At 49.8% G+C, this 19,905-nt stretch overlaps 3 protein-coding genes across 3 annotated transcripts; all 3 read left to right on the forward strand.

Annotated features, from left to right (window-relative positions):
• The first annotated feature begins 1,974 nt into the window (after positions 1-1,974).
• LOC128089156 (keratin, type I cytoskeletal 13-like) lies at positions 1,975-6,901 on the forward strand. Its single transcript, XM_052700284.1, has 8 exons — positions 1,975-2,719; positions 3,447-3,529; positions 3,956-4,112; positions 4,308-4,469; positions 4,807-4,932; positions 5,157-5,383; positions 5,864-6,159; positions 6,566-6,901. Exons 1-8 carry the CDS (start codon positions 2,024-2,026, stop codon positions 6,589-6,591), a joined length of 1,773 nt encoding a protein of 590 aa, XP_052556244.1. The 5' UTR covers positions 1,975-2,023; the 3' UTR covers positions 6,592-6,901.
• Positions 6,902-8,837: 1,936 nt separating this feature from the next.
• Positions 8,838-12,196, forward strand: LOC128089144 (keratin, type I cytoskeletal 16-like). Its single transcript, XM_052700267.1, has 8 exons — positions 8,838-9,483; positions 10,149-10,231; positions 10,398-10,554; positions 10,745-10,906; positions 11,019-11,144; positions 11,238-11,464; positions 11,618-11,709; positions 11,937-12,196. Exons 1-8 carry the CDS (start codon positions 9,016-9,018, stop codon positions 11,954-11,956), a joined length of 1,335 nt encoding a protein of 444 aa, XP_052556227.1. The 5' UTR covers positions 8,838-9,015; the 3' UTR covers positions 11,957-12,196.
• A 4,166-nt stretch (positions 12,197-16,362) lies between these two features.
• LOC128089014 (keratin, type I cytoskeletal 16-like) lies at positions 16,363-19,451 on the forward strand. Its single transcript, XM_052700019.1, has 8 exons — positions 16,363-16,946; positions 17,274-17,356; positions 17,498-17,654; positions 18,048-18,209; positions 18,322-18,447; positions 18,541-18,767; positions 19,283-19,365; positions 19,414-19,451. Exons 1-8 carry the CDS (start codon positions 16,479-16,481, stop codon positions 19,449-19,451), a joined length of 1,344 nt encoding a protein of 447 aa, XP_052555979.1. The 5' UTR covers positions 16,363-16,478.
• Positions 19,452-19,905: the final 454 nt, after the last annotated feature.

Genomic DNA, 19,905 nt, shown 5'->3' on the forward strand with positions numbered 1-19,905 from the left:
TACATGTAGAAAAAGGAGAAAACAGCGTAGATACTCAGGAAGGACATAAACAGATTAAGAGACTCTTTGGGCAAATGTTGCTCCTCCTGTTGCAGTAACTTTGGAACATTTTTTGCCCTTTATCACTAACAAACCCACCGAGCGCTCAGCCTGTCTGTGAAAAACCAACTCCAGCAGCAGTGATGGAAAGCTGACCACAGTGGGATCCGTGAGGAAGGGCCCCACTCCCCACCCCGTCCCGACCCACACACAGAGCAACACAAAAACCAAATGCTTTTGTTTTGTGAATGATGCCTTTCAACACCAGCGGGAGGACGTGGATCCCAGAAACTGTGTTTGGTGACACTGCCGTCCCCAGCTGCACATCCCACAGATACGATCGCATCATCAAGGCAACTGAAAGCTTTCATCATCTGTCAGCTATTGAGAGTATAAAATAGCAAGATAAGATCAGAGAGCTTTTGAAAGAGATTGCACAAGCAGCAATATAGCAACATCGACTGAAGCACAGTCCAAAGCACAGCATGATGCATCCAGGCAGAAAATACTAAATAATGTTAAATTTAATGTGAAAAAAAAGGCCTGGAGAAGCAGCGGTAGAATTTGTAAAAGAATTATGCACATGGATACAGACAGCAGTGTGGAAAGCAGCCGTGATCCATCTGCAGGGTCCCCCAGGGTGCTGCCGCTGTGCTCTGCGTCTGCATGGAGGAGCTGCAAAGCAGAATGCACAGCCATACAGAAGGGTGCATGTGAGAGCAGACAGCTGATGCTGAGGAACAGATCTGCACTCGAACCAAAACATTTAGCTTACACCCAGGGCAAAGATGAACCAGTCTAACACAAGTCGAACTTCTGCAGGTGACGGTGCTCACTACCAAAACTCCGCCAGCTCTGCGTGCCACAACGCTGAGAGCCTTTCAGCTGTGCTCTCACAATAATATTTTAAGCTGACTGATCTGTGCACTGTAACACACGCAGTCCACGCAATTGCTCTGTTGTCTATAAGGTAAGGCACAATAGAGACAATGAGCTGTTCTACCTTAAACCTTACAGCTCTTCCCACACGGTGGTTAGCAGGTCATTGCCTGGCTTCATAAAGCTTCTAATTGAGCTGCAATTTACTTTGACTTTATAGAGTGATTAAAGCATCCTTAATCTTCATGTGATTTTAGATCAGCATCTCTTTGGTGAAAAATAGCTTTTTTCCTTTGAGTTCTAGGAGAGCTGAGTCCTAGCTCAGTCCTGCGAGCTGAGCTAACATTTCCCACACAGGAAGGGTTTTGGCTTTAAAAACGCATGGCAGCGCACTGCAAGGAAGGCTGTCTCATACATAAAGATGTTTCCTGAGTGCTGGCAGGGATGCAGCAGTTTTGGACGATCCCAGTAGTCAAGTCTTACTACAAAACTCTTACATTGCCACAAATAATAGTACTAGTAACAATAAGAACAATAATAAAGCAGTGTAAGAGTCCTTAATTGCACAAAGTAGGAAAGAGCAGAAGAGAAGAACAGCATCCAACAATGGCAGCTACAAAAACCTGAGCAAGGAACATAAATGAATAAAAAAATCAATAATTGTACAGCCTTAACATGAGAGATTCGGGCATCATCTTTCTTTCTCCCTGTACAGAGCTCCCACATGAGCACAACAGGACCCTGCTGAGGTGCTTTTTGCACTTTGAAGCAGACCTGGGCTGCAGGAGGCCACCGGTACCAGAAAAGCTAAATGCAAAGAATGCCACCCAAAGAAAGCACAGCGTTTGGTCTTGAACAATCACCATAAACTCAGCACTGGGACAGATTGCCTGAGATATCAGCAGAAAAATATTGTTCAGCAAATTATTCTTGGCACAAACAACAAGGCCAGTAAATGCCCTGGGAGAAGGGAACTCCCTGATGGTGACACCCACTGTCAAAAGTATAAATAGAGAGTGCTGGGGATGAAAATTTACAGTCCTGAATCTTATCAGGCTGTGCACCTAAACTCGGGATTGTGGTTCGACTCCTGCCTGCTGCCAGTATGAGCTGTGGCACCAAATCCTCCTCCAGCACCACCAGGATCAGCAGCGGCGGTGGCGGATACGGCAGTGGTGGCGGCGGTGGAGGGGGCAGCGGCTGCGGCATCCGCAAGTCTGGCGGATACTCCTCGGTGTCCACCAGAAAATACACCTCCTCTGGAGGGAGCGGAGGCTTTTCTGGGAGAAGCTTTGGTGGAGGAGGCTCCAAGAGCAGCTATGGAGGGGGGTTCAGCAGCGGCAGCTGCGGAAGGATTGGCCGCAGCAGCTATAGTGGGAGAGTGAGCGGCGGCAGCTACGGAGGAGGAATAGGAGGAGGATATGGATCGTGTGGAGGTGGCTTTGGGGGCATGGGAGGGGGTTATGGAGGAGGCAGCTTTGGTGGTGGCTCTGGTGGATACAGCGGAGGTGGATTCAGTGGCTTTGGGGGCAGCGGTGGCTTCGGTGGGGGCAGCTATGGTGGAGGCGGTTTTGGCGGAGCGGGGTTTGGTGAAGATTCTGGACTGCTCTCCACAAATGAAAAGCTGACCATGCAGAACCTTAATGACCGCCTGGCCTCCTACATGGATAAAGTACGAGGCTTGGAGGAAGAAAACGCTCACCTGGAACGTCTGATCAGGGAGTGGTACCAAAAGCAGGGTCCCACGGGTTCCAAGGACTACAGCCAATATTACCGAACAATTGAAGAACTGCAGAACCAGGTATGGTGTGATTTGGCAAACTTTGGGCAGGGTCTCATTAGAACGGCCTCACACTTGCTACAGCACAATTTTCCTGTTTGGGGTAACATATTCCTTTCCTTACTTGAGGCAGCATCAGACAGTTGTGACGACAAGGCCTGACTCTCAGCTTTTGTTCACTCTGCTTGATGTGTGATGTTGCTCTGACACAGAAGCACCATTTGGTGCCCAGGGCTCCTTTCAATGCTGTGCTTTATTTGCTTCTCTCTCTCCTGAACAGGGCACAGAATCATTGTTTGCTTCTGTTGTGCTTCCAGTGGCCATCTAAATGGAACTGTGAATGCATAGGATGAGTTAACATGGGCCACAGCGTTCAGCCCCATTCCAGCTCTCAGCTGTTCCAGAGTCTCCTACTTTAATACTGATGCCAAAAGCAAGGCTAATATTTCCACTGTTTTGGTAGTATGGAGAGTTTATTTTGTTATTCTTCCCAACAAAGAATAGCACTTCTGATGGTTACCCATAAACTAAAATTGGCAGCTGAGGCACCAACCAGCGCTGATTCTACAGAAAGGTGCTCCTTTAGCTGGAAACAATGAACTCCTCTCTCTGTGCAGCCTCTGGAGATTGGGCAAGCTTGTCTCAGAGATGCTCTGGAATGTGTTAATGCACAGGGATTTCTTCCCTCTGTTTGTGTGCCAGACTGAACAGACGGCTGGCTGACCAGCATCTGCCTTCTCCCTTGCAGATTGTTGGTGCAAACGTGGACCTGAACAGGATGCTTCTTGACATTGACAACACCAGGATGACTGTGGATGACTTCAGACTGAAGTAAGTCTTTTCCTCCTCGTCTCATGTTGCCTTTGGTCCCTTTCCTACCACAAGTTTGTATTGCCAGTCTTTGGAGGTACTGCAGTGTCTTGGCTCCAGCAGCAGAGCAGGCTGTTGGGAAGAGCAGGAATTTGTTTCTCGTTAGAATTTTGCTTCAGAGAAGTTGTTGATAAGTGCTGTTTATAGGAAACATTCTGTTTCTCCATATCTGCTTTATAGGTTTATAAACTTTATCAGAGAAATCCTACAGAGTGATTTCACTGAAATCAAACAATCCTACTGGAGAGGGAAAGAGAATCAGGTCCTTGCTTTTAAGAACAAACCAATGGGACCAGTGACCAAAGGCGTACTGATGGGAACTGTGCCTAATGAAGAGACCAGAGAGCTCTGGCAGCAGTTTTACTTTTTTTCTTGTCTGTGATTCAGGTATGAGACTGAGTACACTCTCCACCAGAGCGTGGCAAGTGATATTAATGGATTACGTCCACTTTTGGATCAACTGACTCTATCCAGATCGGACTTGGAGACCCAGTTTGAATCCCTGAAAGAGGAACTGATCTACCTTAAGAAGAACCATGAAGAGGTAAATTTCTCTACACTTTAAAATAATAACTAACAAAAAATTATCACTCCAAGAATCTCCCGTGCATTTCTTCTGCTGGCAGCAATGAGATTTGGCTGCTGGGAGGATCTGTGGCCCTTCCTGTTCCTGTTTTTAAAGCTACATTTCTTCTCACCTTCAACCTTTCCAAGTTTTGTTTTCTTTTCTTTCTCATAGGAAATGAAAGGACTGCAAACACAATCTGGTGGTGATGTCAATGTTGAGGTCAATGCTACTCCTGGCACTAACTTGATGGAAAAATTAAATGAAATGCGTTCCGAATATGAGCGGCTTATTGAGAACAACCGAAGAGAGGTGGAAAGCTGGTATGAAACCAAGGTAAAGCATGAGATTCTTTGGGTCAGTAAATCTTTCACCAAGATTCTGTTTGCACACAGTAGGGCACAGGCAACTCATCAGGTATTATACAAGGGACTACTAAGTGATTTTGGGTATGGGAAGAAGTGGAATCCCTGTGTTCCAAGAGCAAGGTGAATGAAACGGGTTGGGTGTGGGTGAACAGAGTGGCCTGGGGGAAATCCACAGTCAGTCTACATAACATCTCTATTTATACATATTCCTTGCTTCCTAAATGCTTTTATGACAACACCACAATGTCCTCTTGCAATCAGAAGACTGCAAAGAAAGACCTGAGTTTTGTATGACAATTTTTCAGATGGAAGAAGTTAATCAACAAGTCCATTCAAGCGGCCAGGAGATACAGTCCAGCAACCAACAGATCTCTGAGCTGAGACGCGAATACCAAAGCCTGGAAATTGAGCTGCAGTCGCAACTCAGCATGGTAAGTAAAGGTGGCTGCTTCTGCTTCCCCTGTAACACAGGCTGCAGGCGCTCTCAGAATGAAAGGAGGTTGGTTACAACTAGCGTGTAACTGCGCAGACGGGGTGCTGGATTGTGTTAGCAAAAACACACCTCTCTGCTTTGTGCAGATCTCCCACTTTGTCACCATCACGAGTTCCGCTTGCCACGTTCCCACGAACACTGCACTGTTTCTTCCACTTGCAGGTAGACTCTTTGCAGTCCAACCTGGAGGACACAGAACGCCGCTACAACATGCAGCTGCAGCAGATCCAGGGCATGATTGGCCCCTTGGAGGAGGAGCTGGGCAGCATCCGCTGCGAGATGGAGAGCCAGAACGAGGAGTACAAGATGCTGCTGGGCATCAAGACCCGCCTGGAGCAGGAGATTGCTCAGTACCGGGCACTGCTTGAGGAAGGACAGCAAGACCTTGTGTATGTACCCTGACAAAAGGACGCAGCATTGTGCAAAAGCCCAGACAGTAGCAGTGACTGTCACAGTTTAGACTTGCAAAACAGGTTTTAAACTAAAATGAGGATAATCAGCCTTTTTAACCAATCACCTCCCAGGTTTGAGGTACAATGCATTTCTTGGCAAATCTATTCAGAACAGAAATGGTCTGAGAAAAATATCAGTACAGAAATTCTGAACTCCCGGCTTTGGGCTGGACAAGGGAAGCCACGCATGTGGCCTCGCTTTTACCCCAGTGCTGGAAAGGACCAGGAGTTCAGCAGATGGAAGTCACCTTGAAAAGGCCTGTATGGAGAAAAATTAAAGGTTTCAGTTGTCTTTTGATCTGTGTGGGGTTCCAAAAAGGAGAAGTACAGACAGGAGAAGTGCAAACTTGTGAGCAGTGCTTCTGAAAACAACAGCGCATCTGACTGACCTGTTATTCATGTCTTCTCTCTTCACAGAATCCCAGCAGGAGGAATAGGAGGAGGAATGGGAGGAGGAGGAATGGGAGGCGGCAGAATAGGTGGTGGTGGTTTCTCTGGAGGAGGAAGAGGAGGAAGTGGCAGCATGGGTGGTGGAATGGGAGGAGGAATAGGAGGAGGAAGCGGAGGAATAGGAGGGGGAAGCGGAGGAAGCTGCATCATTGGAGGAGGAGGAAGCGGAGGAGGAGGAAGGACCTCAGGAGGCATCAGCAGTTCCCACTCCTACTCTTCATCTTCGCAGTCTCAGTCATGCAGGGGCGGTGGTGAAAGCCAAGGTGAGAACTCCTTCATGGGAACAGCTTGCCCAGTCCCATTCTTACTAATTGATCCGCTGTGCCAACATCTTCTCCTGCAGGCAAACAGTAGCAAGGATAAAAAAGCACTTCTGGAAAGTGCTAGATCCACTTTTATGACAACGTCTTTCGTATCCGTGTGCAAAGGACTGGTTCTGGTTAAGATACAGTTTCAGTTTTGGTTCGGTTTTGAGGATAATATCACCATGTCACGTAGTTAAAAACCTGGCTATAATTCTTTTCATACTGAGCTGAAGTTTTCCCTCATGCTTTTGGGAGAGCTTATGGCCATCTATCACATAACCAAGCTTCTTTGGTGCCACATGTGGTGCCTCAGAGATCAGCTGCCAGTGCTGAAGAAGTTAATGCTTTCTTTATCTCCAAACAGGTTACGGAAGAAAATCCTTTGACTAAGAACTGAGGATTCTACTGTGCAAGACCTGTCAAAGAGAAATCGGCCCAGCACCCCAGTATTCCTCAGGCTCCTGAGAAAGGAGATGCTCCTACCAGCTCCTTGCTGCTGCTGCTCTGCCCAAAGGGTCCGTCAGAGCCGCTCTGACAGGCCAGCTGCTGTGCGTGCCATGCGCTGCCTCTGCATAGAATGCTTGGTGGGCTCAATCACTTGAACTTGAACTGCTTGCTTTAAAGATTCAACCAGTTTGTTATTTGGTTGTTCTGTACGAGAAAAGCGTCTCTAATAAAACTTCATTTCTGTCTGATGCAACCAGAATCCCATGTCTACGATTTCTTTTTCCATTCTGCAAATGTAAACACTTAAGAAAACAGAAAGCCATGCCAACACTTGCCTCCAGGCAGAAAGGCTGACTATGCACTGCAACTGCTGCTAATGAAATTTAGAGTTAAGGCTCTGTTTCTGAGTACCTGGGGCAGATTATAATCTTCTTGGAGCATCCTCTGCTGTGCCTTTGTTTTTCATGGAGCACTTGGTAGTGCAGCTGAGCTCTGACACTCGGCTGCAGTTGTGTCAGTCAGACTGCAGAATGGCAGCACGGCTGATAAAAGCGGCCTCAAATGAGTGTCCTCCTGGGCCTGACAGGGAGACATGAGCCATCACAGAGCCAGGACTGTGAAACAAAAGCAAAGTTTCACTTTGTGGGTCAGAAATTCTTAGCTGGCACTCATCAGTTTCAACTGGAAATGCACAAATGTGGTCTGCTTTTGAACTAAAGGAAAAAAAGAGGAAGAGAGGGAATATAACTCACTTCACATAACTTTAAGAAGATCCCTTCAAGTTAGTATTCACAGCAGAATTTGCCTTCTAGTTGTGCCAAATGAAGAACACATGAAAGTAACCAGAGTGTTTATTTTTGGTTATAGGAAGATCTGACTGTGAGGGACATTGCCACAAACTCCTACACCCACATCCAGCCGTTACCTGCAGACGCCGCTGGCCGCAGACGCCAAGGCAGCCCCACAGCCCACCCACCTCAGCCCCCCTGCCTGCAGGCTGTGCTGCGGGAGCTGCATCTGCACCTCCAGCTGAATGTGCTCCCTGTTTCTTCATATTCATTATTTCAAAGCAATTGCAGTACAGCTTTCTCAGCAATTGAGACAGTTTTGATCATCAAAACAAAGCCGGCTGGTTTTACTGCAGCCCACCCCCAGGATAAAGCCCACTTCCAGAGACTTGGCTGGAAAAACAATTTCTCCTGCATCCTAAAAAACTCCCAGATCGAAGTAAATGAAGCACAGAGTTGGGCCCCCAGAGCAGTTGTGCACATTTCAGGAATCTCAGGAATTTCTTCATGAAGCTTCAGAGGAGAGAGCGCTGCTAAAGCATGCAGATCGTAAGCCAGAGCTTTATTGCTTGTAATGAGAAGCAAGCACCAGAACTCCTCAGAGCTGACTGAAAGACCCAGTCCATGGCACAGCCACCAGGCACTGCGAGCAGAAGCAGCTCAGGCCATGCAATCCTCAGGGAAACTCATGGGGAGCGCAGGGGCAGGCGCTGTACAGCTCCAACTGCACGAGGCCTAAACTGTGGTGCAGGGCTGTGCTCAGGGAATGGCTTCCAATGGCGAACAGACACAGAAAATGTGCATTTTGTGCAAGAGCAGCCAGCAGGACAGACTGAAAGCACAACAGGCTGCAGCCCCACTGCCTTCAGCAGAGAACAGGAGGGAACTCGGCCTGCTGTGCTTACAGAAAAAGAGCACATCGGGTACGGGCAGGAGCTCCCCTGATGGGAGCAGCAAGGAAACAGCAGAAAGTTCACAGCAACGCTCTCTGCCATGAGACACAGTAACATGTTTTTCAAAAGAATAACGTCCTCCAGTAAATGAAAATAGATGTGTAAATAGTTGATGTCAATTCCAAACCCGGTACTGAGCAATGAGCCCCCTGCAGGTGGCTGCAGGCAGGAGGCACTGGGCGCCCCTGCAGAAGGAAGGCAGGAGCTGGAACCCCGAGTTTCACCACAGGGAAGGCCAAAGGAGACAAGCAAGGCGGAGCCTTCATTAACTTCCATTACTGGAGATATACTGTCAGATTAATAAAAGCTATGAGATATTATATTATCCAACAAAGTATCTGACAAAGAGCCACCCACATGAAATTACAGTGCATGTGTGAATCAACACAGACATACTTGAGCAGAACAGTAATGCGTATTACTTTCCTATGACAAAATTCCCCTTAGCTCATCACTTTTGGCACGAGCGCTGTGGCTGGCAAACCCCATGGGAAGCGGCACTGCCTGGAGGTGACACCCACCCGGTGAGGTATAAAGAGGCCCCGGCGAGGGCAGGAGGCAGCGCTTCCACTTCTGCATCGGGCTCGCAGCAGGCTCGGCTTTTGTCGCCACATCCACCTCTCACCATGAGCTGCAGCATCAAGAGGACATCCAGCACCTCGTACCGCAGCGCAGGCGGGGGAGGCATCTGCGCCGGGGCCGGCGGCAGGAGCTCCTCCGCCTCGTGCCGGCGCTACGCCTCCTCCGTGATCGGCGGCAGCTCCGCGGGGGCAGCGTGCGGCATCGGCTACGGCGGGGGCATGAGCGCCGGCAGCCTCGCCGGGGGCTTCTGCGGGGGCCTGGGAGGAGGCTTCGGGGGCGGCTTTGCGGGAAGCTTCGGCGCCGGGGGGGACGCGCTGCTGAGCGGCAACGAGAAGATCACCATGCAGAACCTCAACGACCGCCTGGCCTCCTACCTGGACAAGGTGCGAAGGCTGGAGGAGGACAACGCCCAGCTCGAGCTCCACATCCGCGAGTGGTACAGGAAGCAAGCTCCCAGCGCCTCCAAGGACTACAGCTCCTACTACCAGACCATCGAGCAGCTCCAAAACCAGGTAGGGCAGCCCCGCGGCGCCACTCCATCTCCCGCACCAGCGCTGCCCCGAAACTCTCACTCCTCCCCGCTGCCTTCCACGGCCTGGGGCATTTGGGGGCCGCCCGCTGCTGTCCTAGGGGCTGCTCGCCTGCCCCACAATGCCCAGCAGGGAAGGGTTGGGCTATGGGGGCACAGCCTGAGGCTCCATGGGGCCTCCTGCAGCCCAACCACGCTGGAGCACGTCGCTGGATCCCCACGGTTCCACACTTTCCGCACTGCTCCCATCCCACAAAACCAAACAGCTGCACTGCAAGACCTGCATTGCCTTTGGTTTTGCACACTCCCACACAAGTCAGTCAGAAGGAACAAGGCTTTCCCTTGCTGCTATCTTATTCCAGTTCCAAGAAATTTCAGTAAACAATCTAGGAAGGATCACATTGCAGGAATAGGGATAAATGCAGTCCCCAGGAGTCGTAGATAACTATTTCCAACTTGACAAACAGCAGCATAGCCTGAGTTTCTTTGAAAAGCAAATCTAGAGCACAATCCACTCCCACAGTCCCTGCAATACAGCAGGAAACAGCTCTGAGTTTGGCAACAAAGCCCTCTCAGAGCTCTGGTTCCATTCTTCTTCTCCTGCACCTTGAGCACTGACTGACTCCTCTCCAACCTCTTCTTTTGCAGATCATTTCTGCCACTGTGGACAACAACAGGATGCTTCTGGACATCGATAACAGCAAGATGACTGCTGATGACTTCCGAATGAAGTGAGTAGCTCTCTGTGAACCCCACATCTGTTCTGTCTTAAATTCAGCAGGCAAGGCACTGCACCACGTGCTGTGACTGAGCCTCCATGTTTTATTGGGGTACTGTCATGGAAAGACGTGCTGTTGACGGCCATCATCTCATTTGTCTCTGTTGTCTGTGGTAAAGGTATGAAAATGAACTGGTCATCCGTCAAACTGTGGAGTCTGACATCAATGGCTTGAGAAATATGCTGGATGACCTGACTCTGGTTAGGTCTTCACTGGAATCTGAGCTGGAGTCCTTGAAAGATGAGCTGATTGCTCTGAAGAGAAACCATGAGGAGGTAAGAACCAGCAATCAACAGCACGTTCAAGATACTGCCTGTTGTTATTTTAGGGTTCCTGAAATTAAATATCAAAAATCAGACTTATGCCATGTGATGGCCAATCTCTCACACCTCAGAACTGGTTTTCCCACTGTGCCCAACAGCAGCACTGAGCTGTGCCCCTGCCTTCTCTCCTCGCACCCTGCAGGAATTACGACAGCTGCAGTCTCAGACTGGAGGCGATGTGAGCGTGGAGGTCAACGCTGCTCCCGGAGAAGACTTGACCAAGATTCTCAATGACCTGAGAAATGAGTACGAGCAGATCATTGAGAAGAACCGCCGGGAGGTTGAGCAGTGGTATGAAGTCAAGGTACGCAGCAGTGCCGCAGCGCGCTCTCCTTCCTCGGCACAGCGCAGCTCTCTGCCGCCCTCGCTCTCAGGCAGCAGATCCCCGCTCACGAGGCTCTGCTTTGCTCCCGCAGATCGAAGAAGTCAATCGACAGGTCACCTCCAGCAGCCAGGACATCCAGACCAGCAGCCACCAGCTCACCGAGCTGAAGCGCGAGATGCAGAACCTGGAGATCGAGCTGCAGGCGCAGCTCAGCACGGTACGCGGGGCAGCACGGAGCCTGGGCTCCTCGGGATGGCAAACTGCCTCCTGGGGCACAGCTCTGTCCTGACCCCCTGCCTTCCACCTCCAGAAAGACTCGCTGGAAAACTCCTTGGCCGAGACGGAATCTCGCTACGGCTGCCTGCTGCAGCAAATCCAGGGGCAGATTAACGCCGTAGAGGAGGAGCTGGGCAACATCCGCTGCGAGATGGAGGGCCAGAGCCAGGAGTACAAGATGCTGCTGGGCATCAAGACCCGCCTGGAGCAGGAGATTGCTCAGTACCGGGCGCTGCTGCACGAGGGACAGCAAGACCTTGCGTATGTACACCATATTAAGAGCAAGGGAATGAAGTGAATCTTTTGAGTCTGTAATTTCTTAGAGTTTGCTTGTCTGCTTCAACAGCAGTATGTTCTCTGACCATGTATGCAGTGGCTGTTCTTAACTGTTGGTGAATTGCTCTCCTCTCACAGTGCCTCCCAAGGAGCTTTCCAAGGAGGAGGAAAATCCTCCCAGTCATATTCTTCTAGTTCCTTCTCTCAATCCCAGTCTGGTGACGTGACAGGTAAGATTGCACTTCATCATAATAGCCGTAAAGATTAAAGCTTACTAAAATAGGAATAAATTAAAAAACCCACTTCTGATAATATGCTTAGAGTGCTGCTCCACTTGCAGCCATCTGAACTGCTCCCATGTTCTTTTGGTAACACACCACGATAGATGAAAAAATTCTGTTCTGCTGGAAATATCAGATTTCTCCTTCAGTCAATGATTTCCCCTGGTTTCACACAGGGCAGTCAAGAGTGTGCTAGAGCAACAGCAGTGATGCTGGCATCCCCCTCCTGAATGCACTGAGCTGACCCACGGACGAGAGGCAGAACCCAACGCTCCTGCAGCGCAGCCGATGTGATGCAGTGCGGAGCAGCGCTCATCGCTGGCCTCGCCTCCCCTTCTGCAATGCTGGCCTTACTCAACTTGTCTTTGTCAACTGGATCTTTGTTTAAAAGCTTGAATTCTGCTGATAATGCTGCCATTAATAAAACTTCACTTCTTTGATGCAAATAAAAATGTCTAAGGAATTTAATTCAACAAACTTTGAACACGTATCATCAGGTCATCCAACAAAATACAGGCTGTCCTGCCATGGTCTGTACATACACTAAGAACAACAAATTCTGCTGTAAGAAAATGGCCACTGTGCCCAGGTGACATCACTGAGCTAAGGAAAGGAGAAGGAAAATGATGGGTAACCTCTGAAGAGTAAGTAACCGTGACTGCACCAAGCTGTGCTCATCGCCACTGCTCTGACACATCAGAATCCATTCATCTTTGGCTTTACCTGCTTCATTATAGGTACAGTTCCCAGGGAAGGTGTGACTCAGTCCAGGTTGCTGCAGTACGATGGGGTTTCATGACGTTAAGTATTTCCACACCTTTGACTATGCAGAAAGCTATGATTCCTAACTTCTGCTAGGAAATGCAGGCAACAAGGCAATGCTCCTGTTTCATTTAGTTTCACGAGCAAAAACATTCTCACATTCTACAGCTGAAATTCCAACTTAAATGCTAATATAATGCCAAGAAGTCTTTTTTGTCTGTATCACCCATTGGTTGACACAGCACCTTCCAAAGAATCAGAGACACGTTTCCCCCACAAATGGTATTTTCCTTATGCTTCTATTTCTCTCAGAAGATAAAAGAGTGCAATACAACTGGGGATGAAAGGGCAATGTTAGAACAGATGCTTTATACATGTTCTGCTTTCTGAAGGACACAGCAGCTCCCTTTTCAATCCATAACTGCCCTTCAGCTCCCCAAAGGCAGCTTTCAGCCCGTTCAGAGCACTCCTGCTCCCCCCTCCACCCACCAGCCCTGCCATTTCACTGAAGGCTGCGCCACTGTTTCCATAGGGTAACAAAACAAAAAGCCTGCCCATCCCAACCAGCTCAGCAGTTATTCAGGCTAGGTGTTGTTTCGGTAGCTATGTGGCTGGGCTCGGCCATCACAGTAACATAATTGCAGCTCACAGCATTTGCAATGAGGAGATACGCCTTGCCAAAATGACTTTTTTCAGGCCAGCATCAGGAATTTGCATGAAGAAAAGCCCCATTCCAAAGAAAAAGGGTTCATTTAAGGTTCTAACAATAGAGAGAGCGATGCAAAGCAAATGCAAACATGAGTTTCCTTTCCAAAGGCTACCAGAACTCACTCAGGTCTCAGCTGCACTCAACACAGACAATGATGTTACACAGACATCTTTCTCAGGAAGGGCTACAGAGACCTGAGCCCCAGTTCCTGCGTATCAATGAGCTCTGCAAGGCTGTTCTGTTTGGCTCTAAACCTCCAGCAGCACAGAGAAGCATTGCAATGACCAAAGCTACAGCCTGCCACACCGCAGTGCTTTAGGGAGCACAGAGCGTTTCGGGATCAGTTTGTAAGATTGTGGGGGCTGTGAAACAGATGGCAGCTTCCAGTTACATGTGGAAAACCGAAGCTGTGAGAAATGTTCTGAAAGGAATGGCCGTCCCATAAACTGCCACTGCCAGCAGAACGACATCACGGCTGAGTCCTCCCCATGACACCCCCTGCGTGCGGCCACTGGCGCGGTGGGCGCTGAGCTGCCCCGGTGCGGAGCAGGAGTCGTCCCAGGGAAGATGATGGAGCACACAGAGCTGTGCAGAAAGCAGCACACGCTGCAGTGCTGTCAGCAGGGCTGGGCCCACCTGCCTCCCAACCTGCCTCCGGCTCTCACTGCAGCACAGCCACGGCTGCTCAAGGAGCGATACGAGACGTGTGTTGCTCTGCAGAGAGCTGCAGGGAATAAAAAGGGCTTTGGCAGTATGGAGTTTCTGTTTGGGTCACTGTGATGGAGTTCCTGCTGAAGCAGATCAGAGAAGCTGCTTCGGACCAAGATGAGGGCACTCCTTCACTGCAGAACAATTAATTGCCAGGAGACGCTTCGGAGGCCGTCCTCTCCCCTTGTGAGACCAAAGACATACATCCAGCGATGGCATCATGGTTTCTGTGAAAACCACTGAATATTTTGATTCTTTTGCCAATTCAGAGCATCTGTTTGTGGCTCTGAGCCCAATTTCACCACTCAGTAAACAGCAATTAGAAAGTTTTCAAAACACTGGTGGTACTTCAGATCAACTTTTCTGATTGTGAGCAAAAAATCCCCCGGGGGAAGGAGCGATGTCAGCATCTCGCCGTCTCCTCACGGAGCTGAGGAGCCCCTGTGCCACTCACAGCAGCCACAGGCCGACCTCCTCCTGCCACTGCAGGGCTCGGAATGCTGATGGCAGCCCAGGAAATGGTGCTTTTAGGAGTGCTGAGCATCTGTGTGCCTCCAACACAGCCCTGCAGCTCCCTCAGCCCAAAGCAGAGCCACGGCAAGCGGGACCAAAACGGAGTGGGACACGGAAAGGAGCTGGAGAACAGGACTGAAATGTAAATCTTTGTGATACAGTCACAGCCATGACCGTGTTAGGAAAAAAAAGGAAAAGAGGGACGGTGAGCCATAGAAAAGGTCTCTGTCGATGGCATGAAATTGCAGCGTTGGGAAATGTTTGGAATTGTTGGGTCAGATGTTATGATGCAACAATACTGAGAAGCAGATATAAAATCAACACCTCTGGCATCAATGCCAATCAGCAATAAACATCTCATAAGGAAGAATAAAAGAGCATTTCAACAATCTAATGGGGAAAATATGAGTAAGGAATCACACCCTGTGAGAAAATCATTTTTCTTTTTTAATAATGATGACTCAGTCCCAGATATGCAAAGCAACTGGTTCTGACGTGCAGATAATTAGAGAGCTACTAATAAATGAACAACCCTAATTACAAAGATCAAAGTATCAAATTATCTCCAGCATATCTATGAAACATGTGTAGTGGTACCAAGAGGAGGGTGAACGGCTTTCCATGACTCTCAGTCAATTACTGCACACACCAGTGATTTTATGGGCTTCAGAACTGGTTTGGCCAAGAGACAGAATGTTGCCCCAGCCACAACCTGAAGCAAGGAGGACCATCAGTGAAGAAACCCCCAAGGAGAGCTGGTAGAGATGAATTCCATCAGTTTCCCTCTCCCGTACAGAACCTCCTGCCTCTCAGGCTTGAAATGTATGCTCTCCAGAAGCGATTTAATGGCAAAATCCCATTTGCAATGAAGGGTTCTTCCTGCCCTGTTCTCCAACAAATGCTGTGATTGTGCCACTGCACCAAAGCCAGAAGGCACTGGGGATTGAAAGGGTCACAGCTGAGTCCATTATGTGAAGAATAAATGCCTCCCATAACAGACCAAGGCCAACCTCACAGCTGCCTCCTCTGCCATCAAATCCCCACAGCAGAGGCACCTTCCAAACCATTTTGCTTCCATGGACAAAGCGCTTTCCCTCATTTCCAGCACTCAAGGCCAGGCAACATCCTTCCCTGTGGACCACAGAACTGTCTTTATTTTAAATGGCAGCAGCATCTCGTTCCGTAGCAGCAAGTCTCAGCCTTCTGTTTGCTAAGGAGAAAAGCTGCAGCCGCTTACTGTCCTCTCCCAAGACACTCAGTGGTGTAAACTCCACACCTCTCCTTCTGCTTAGAAGGAATAGCCTGGAAACCAGCTAACATAAAAAACAAAAAATTAAAAAGCACAGCTTTAAAAATGACATTCTTGCACGTCCTCTGCTCTGTGCAAAACGTCAGGTTATTTCCTGCAGATGGAACCAGTTTGGTGAAGCAGGAACTCCGCCTCCTCAGCAGTTCTCCTACTGAGATTTACCAATAAACACCATGAAGACGCTGCACAAGATGAGCTTTCACTGTAGGACAGCAGCTACACCTCAGAGATGTTGTTTCCAAAAAAAAAAAAGCAAAATTAAGGGACCTGAATTCATATTTCTCCAACTCTAAAATTGAACGGTAACACAGCGGTGCCTTCAGCTCCCCTGCTCAGGACAAAAAAAAATGGCAAGGATCAAAGAGGAGCTATTAAAATAAGTTTCACTCACGAAGTAGCCAGCAACACGCTATCTGAAACAAAATCTAACACACAGCCACCCACCCCAAATTATAGAGCGCGCTTTGTGTGAATCAGCATTGCAAACACAATACCTATGGGGAGGGCCGTCCCAGGTCCCAAAAGAAATTCCCCTTAGCACATCACTTTTGGCACGAGCGCTGTGGCTGGCAAACCCCATGGGAAGCGGCACTGCCTGGAGGTGACACCCACCCGGTGAGGTATAAAGAGGCCCCGGCGAGGGCAGGAGGCAGCGCTTCCACTTCTGCATCGGGCTCGCAGCAGGCTCGGCTTTTGTCGCCACATCCACCTCTCACCATGAGCTGCAGCATCAAGAGGACATCCAGCACCTCGTACCGCAGCGCAGGCGGGGGAGGCATCTGCGCCGGGGCCGGCGGCAGGAGCTCCTCCGCCTCGTGCCGGCGCTACGCCTCCTCCGTGATCGGCGGCAGCTCCGCGGGGGCAGCGTGCGGCATCGGCTACGGCGGGGGCATGAGCGCCGGCAGCCTCGCCGGGGGCTTCTGCGGGGGCCTGGGAGGAGGCTTCGGGGGCGGCTTTGCGGGAAGCTTCGGCGCCGGGGGGGACGCGCTGCTGAGCGGCAACGAGAAGATCACCATGCAGAACCTCAACGACCGCCTGGCCTCCTACCTGGACAAGGTGCGAAGGCTGGAGGAGGACAACGCCCAGCTCGAGCTCCACATCCGCGAGTGGTACAGGAAGCAAGCTCCCAGCGCCTCCAAGGACTACAGCTCCTACTACCAGACCATCGAGCAGCTCCAAAACCAGGTAGGGCAGCCCCGCGGCGCCGCTCCATCTCCCGCACCAGCGCTGCCCCGAAACTCAAAGTCAAAAGTGCTGATGACCTCACAGCACAAATGTTCTTCTATTCTTTCCCCCACCAAATATTACTGGGTCAAAATGTTTGAGGAAAACAAAACCTAGCACACAGCAGTCCTGTTGGCACGGCACGTCAAACGGCCTCCCACTGTCCCTGTGATGCTGCAGCAAACGAGCCTAAGATCCTCACAAAAGCCCTCTCAGAGCTCTGGTTCCTTTCTTCTTCTCCTGCACCTTGAGCACTGACTGACTCCTCTCCAACCTCTTCTTTTGCAGATCATTTCTGCCACTGTGGACAACAACAGGATGCTTCTGGACATTGATAACAGCAAGATGACTGCTGATGACTTCCGAATGAAGTGAGTAGCTCTCCGTGCATGTCTTCCCTGTCATGAATGTTATGAGATTCATTAATGTGGGAGATGATGCACCTTCCCAAGTGGAATGACCAGGCCTACAGGTTGTAGCGAAATTCATGCTTCTCTTTTCTGCGGTGAAAGGTATGAGAATGAACTGGCCATCCGTCAGACCGTGGAGTCTGATGTGAATGGTCTGAGAAATCTCCTGGATGAGCTGACCTACACACGCTCCTCACTGGAATCGGAGCTGGAGTCCCTGAAGGAGGAGCTGATTGCCCTCAAGAGAAACCATGAGGAGGTATGATCAACTTACTTATGCAGTACCAAACACTACATATATCTAATGAAATTATCTTGGGCAGCATAGGTTTAGACTGGCTGTTATACGTACAGGTGTGAACAGAACTGCAATCACAGCAGCATATCTTTATGGCTATGATAACAAAAAAGTTAACCACATTAGATGATATGCTGCAGATGAAAAGGAAAAAAACAGACTTTCAGAGCCAGGAGTTCATTAGATTGCACTGTTTTAAAAATATCTCTCAGCATCAGCACATTCCTATCAGAGTAACATCCACTTCCAGTTCCACATTCAAAAGATCACCATGGAATCTCAGCATTGCTTCACCTGCTGTCCTCAACAGCAGCACTGAGCTGTGCCCCTGCCTTCTCTCCTCGCACCCTGCAGGAATTACGACAGCTGCAGTCTCAGACTGGAGGCGATGTGAGCGTGGAGGTCAACGCTGCTCCAGGAGAAGACTTGACCAAGATTCTCAATGACCTGAGAAATGAGTACGAGCAGATCATTGAGAAGAACCGCCGGGAGGTTGAGCAGTGGTATGAAGTCAAGGTACGCAGCAGTGCCGCAGCGCGCTCTCCTTCCTCGGCACAGCGCAGCTCTCTGCCGCCCTCGCTCTCAGGCAGCAGATCCCCGCTCACGAGGCTCTGCTTTGCTCCCGCAGATCGAAGAAGTCAATCGACAGGTCACCTCCAGCAGCCAGGACATCCAGACCAGCAGCCACCAGCTCACCGAGCTGAAGCGCGAGATGCAGAACCTGGAGATCGAGCTGCAGGCGCAGCTCAGCACGGTACGCGGGGCAGCACGGAGCCTGGGCTCCTCGGGATGGCAAACTGCCTCCTGGGGCACAGCTCTGTCCTCACCCCCTGCCTTCCACCTCCAGAAAGACTCGCTGGAAAACTCCTTGGCCGAGACGGAATCTCGCTACGGCTGCCTGCTGCAGCAAATCCAGGGGCAGATTAACGCCGTAGAGGAGGAGCTGGGCAACATCCGCTGCGAGATGGAGGGCCAGAGCCAGGAGTACAAGATGCTGCTGGGCATCAAGACCCGCCTGGAGCAGGAGATTGCTCAGTACCGGGCGCTGCTCAATGAGGGACAGCAAGACCTTGCGTATGTATTCTGTTTGTTACTAAGGCATACATTAGAGTGCAATGTTTTCTGTGCTGACACTTGCAGAGGACAGAGCACAGTGTTTTATCAGCCCGCGGTTGAACCCCAGATGTAACATTTTTTCACAGCATCTTCAATGAAATGCAAATATCAGATACTCAGTAAACAAATCAATTACACTTACAATTATTTCAGTTTCCCAGCTCCTTTCAGCCCATTTATAAAGTGGAGTCTGTGAGAGGAACCACTGCACAAGACCAAGTCGTGACCTCTGCCCACAGCTGGGCATGTTCAGCTGCTGTGGGAGAACTGCACTCCTACAGCACTCTGTAGTTTATGCTTCTCTGGCTTTCTCATAACTTGCAGCTAGAAGGGAATGAAATGAAAAGACAGAAAGAAATATTTCTAAGATCCAGGAAAAATCCCGCTGTGACACGGATTGCACACCACGCCACAGCGTGCCGGGTTAGGAATTCATTTCTCGTTCTCTTGATCACCACTCCCTTTTCTTACAGGATGCCCCAAGGAGGAGGACGAACCTCGCACTCCTATTCTTCCACTTCCTACTCTCACGGACAATCTGGTGGAGACAAGTCAGGTAAGAAACAGCTTCTAAAAAGGATCCTCATTTTTCCTGTGCCCACAGCTTTCACATTTTGTACTTCACTGCTGTTTGCTGGTTAACACTAAACATTGTGCTATGGCTTCCACATTCACAATTACAAGAGGTTAAACCATTGACAATCAAGTCTCTTAACTTCAGACTGCCGTAACTCCATCTACACATATTGGCTAGCTTTGTGCCCACGCTCTTGCTCATGTGGATGGACCCTTAAATAATGGATAAACCTGTGCAGTCATCAGACTCTCCATGTCCTCATCAAACAGAGTAATCGTTTATTTCCTCCCACAGGGCAGACAAGAGTGTGCTGAGATGCCACCGATGCTCTGCTCCGATCCGCCTGCTGCCACCTGCGCAGCCCCAGGTGCAGGGCTAACAAACAGCTCAGGCTGTGTGCCTGCGTGGAGCACAGCTCCATCTGCACACATCGTCATGCAGTGACCGTGAATCCCTGCCAGGACTCCCAAAGTTTTCTGCTTCTTCCTTTCTGTTATTCTTCACGATCACTGTGATCCC

This window comes from Tympanuchus pallidicinctus, unplaced genomic scaffold (assembly GCF_026119805.1).
Source record: "Tympanuchus pallidicinctus isolate F22 unplaced genomic scaffold, pur_lepc_1.0 scaffold39, whole genome shotgun sequence".
In the NCBI taxonomy this organism is placed as follows: Eukaryota; Metazoa; Chordata; class Aves; order Galliformes; family Phasianidae; genus Tympanuchus; species Tympanuchus pallidicinctus.

Excerpts from the sequence above, each read along its gene's own strand:
- LOC128089156 (XM_052700284.1), top strand. The coding sequence starts at position 2,024 with ATGAGCTGTGGCACCAAATCCTCCTCCAGCACCACCAGGATCAGCAGC. Across the intron at positions 4,113-4,307 it reads TTAAGAAGAACCATGAAGAG|GAAATGAAAGGACTGCAAAC; the intron begins GTAAATTTCTCT and ends TCTTTCTCATAG. Across the intron at positions 4,933-5,156 it reads TGCAGTCGCAACTCAGCATG|GTAGACTCTTTGCAGTCCAA; the intron begins GTAAGTAAAGGT and ends TTCCACTTGCAG.
- LOC128089144 (XM_052700267.1), top strand. The coding sequence starts at position 9,016 with ATGAGCTGCAGCATCAAGAGGACATCCAGCACCTCGTACCGCAGCGCA. Across the intron at positions 9,484-10,148 it reads TCGAGCAGCTCCAAAACCAG|ATCATTTCTGCCACTGTGGA; the intron begins GTAGGGCAGCCC and ends CTTCTTTTGCAG. Across the intron at positions 11,145-11,237 it reads TGCAGGCGCAGCTCAGCACG|AAAGACTCGCTGGAAAACTC; the intron begins GTACGCGGGGCA and ends TTCCACCTCCAG.
- LOC128089014 (XM_052700019.1), top strand. The coding sequence starts at position 16,479 with ATGAGCTGCAGCATCAAGAGGACATCCAGCACCTCGTACCGCAGCGCA. Across the intron at positions 17,655-18,047 it reads TCAAGAGAAACCATGAGGAG|GAATTACGACAGCTGCAGTC; the intron begins GTATGATCAACT and ends CGCACCCTGCAG. Across the intron at positions 19,366-19,413 it reads ATCTGGTGGAGACAAGTCAG|CTTTCACATTTTGTACTTCA; the intron begins GTAAGAAACAGC and ends CTGTGCCCACAG.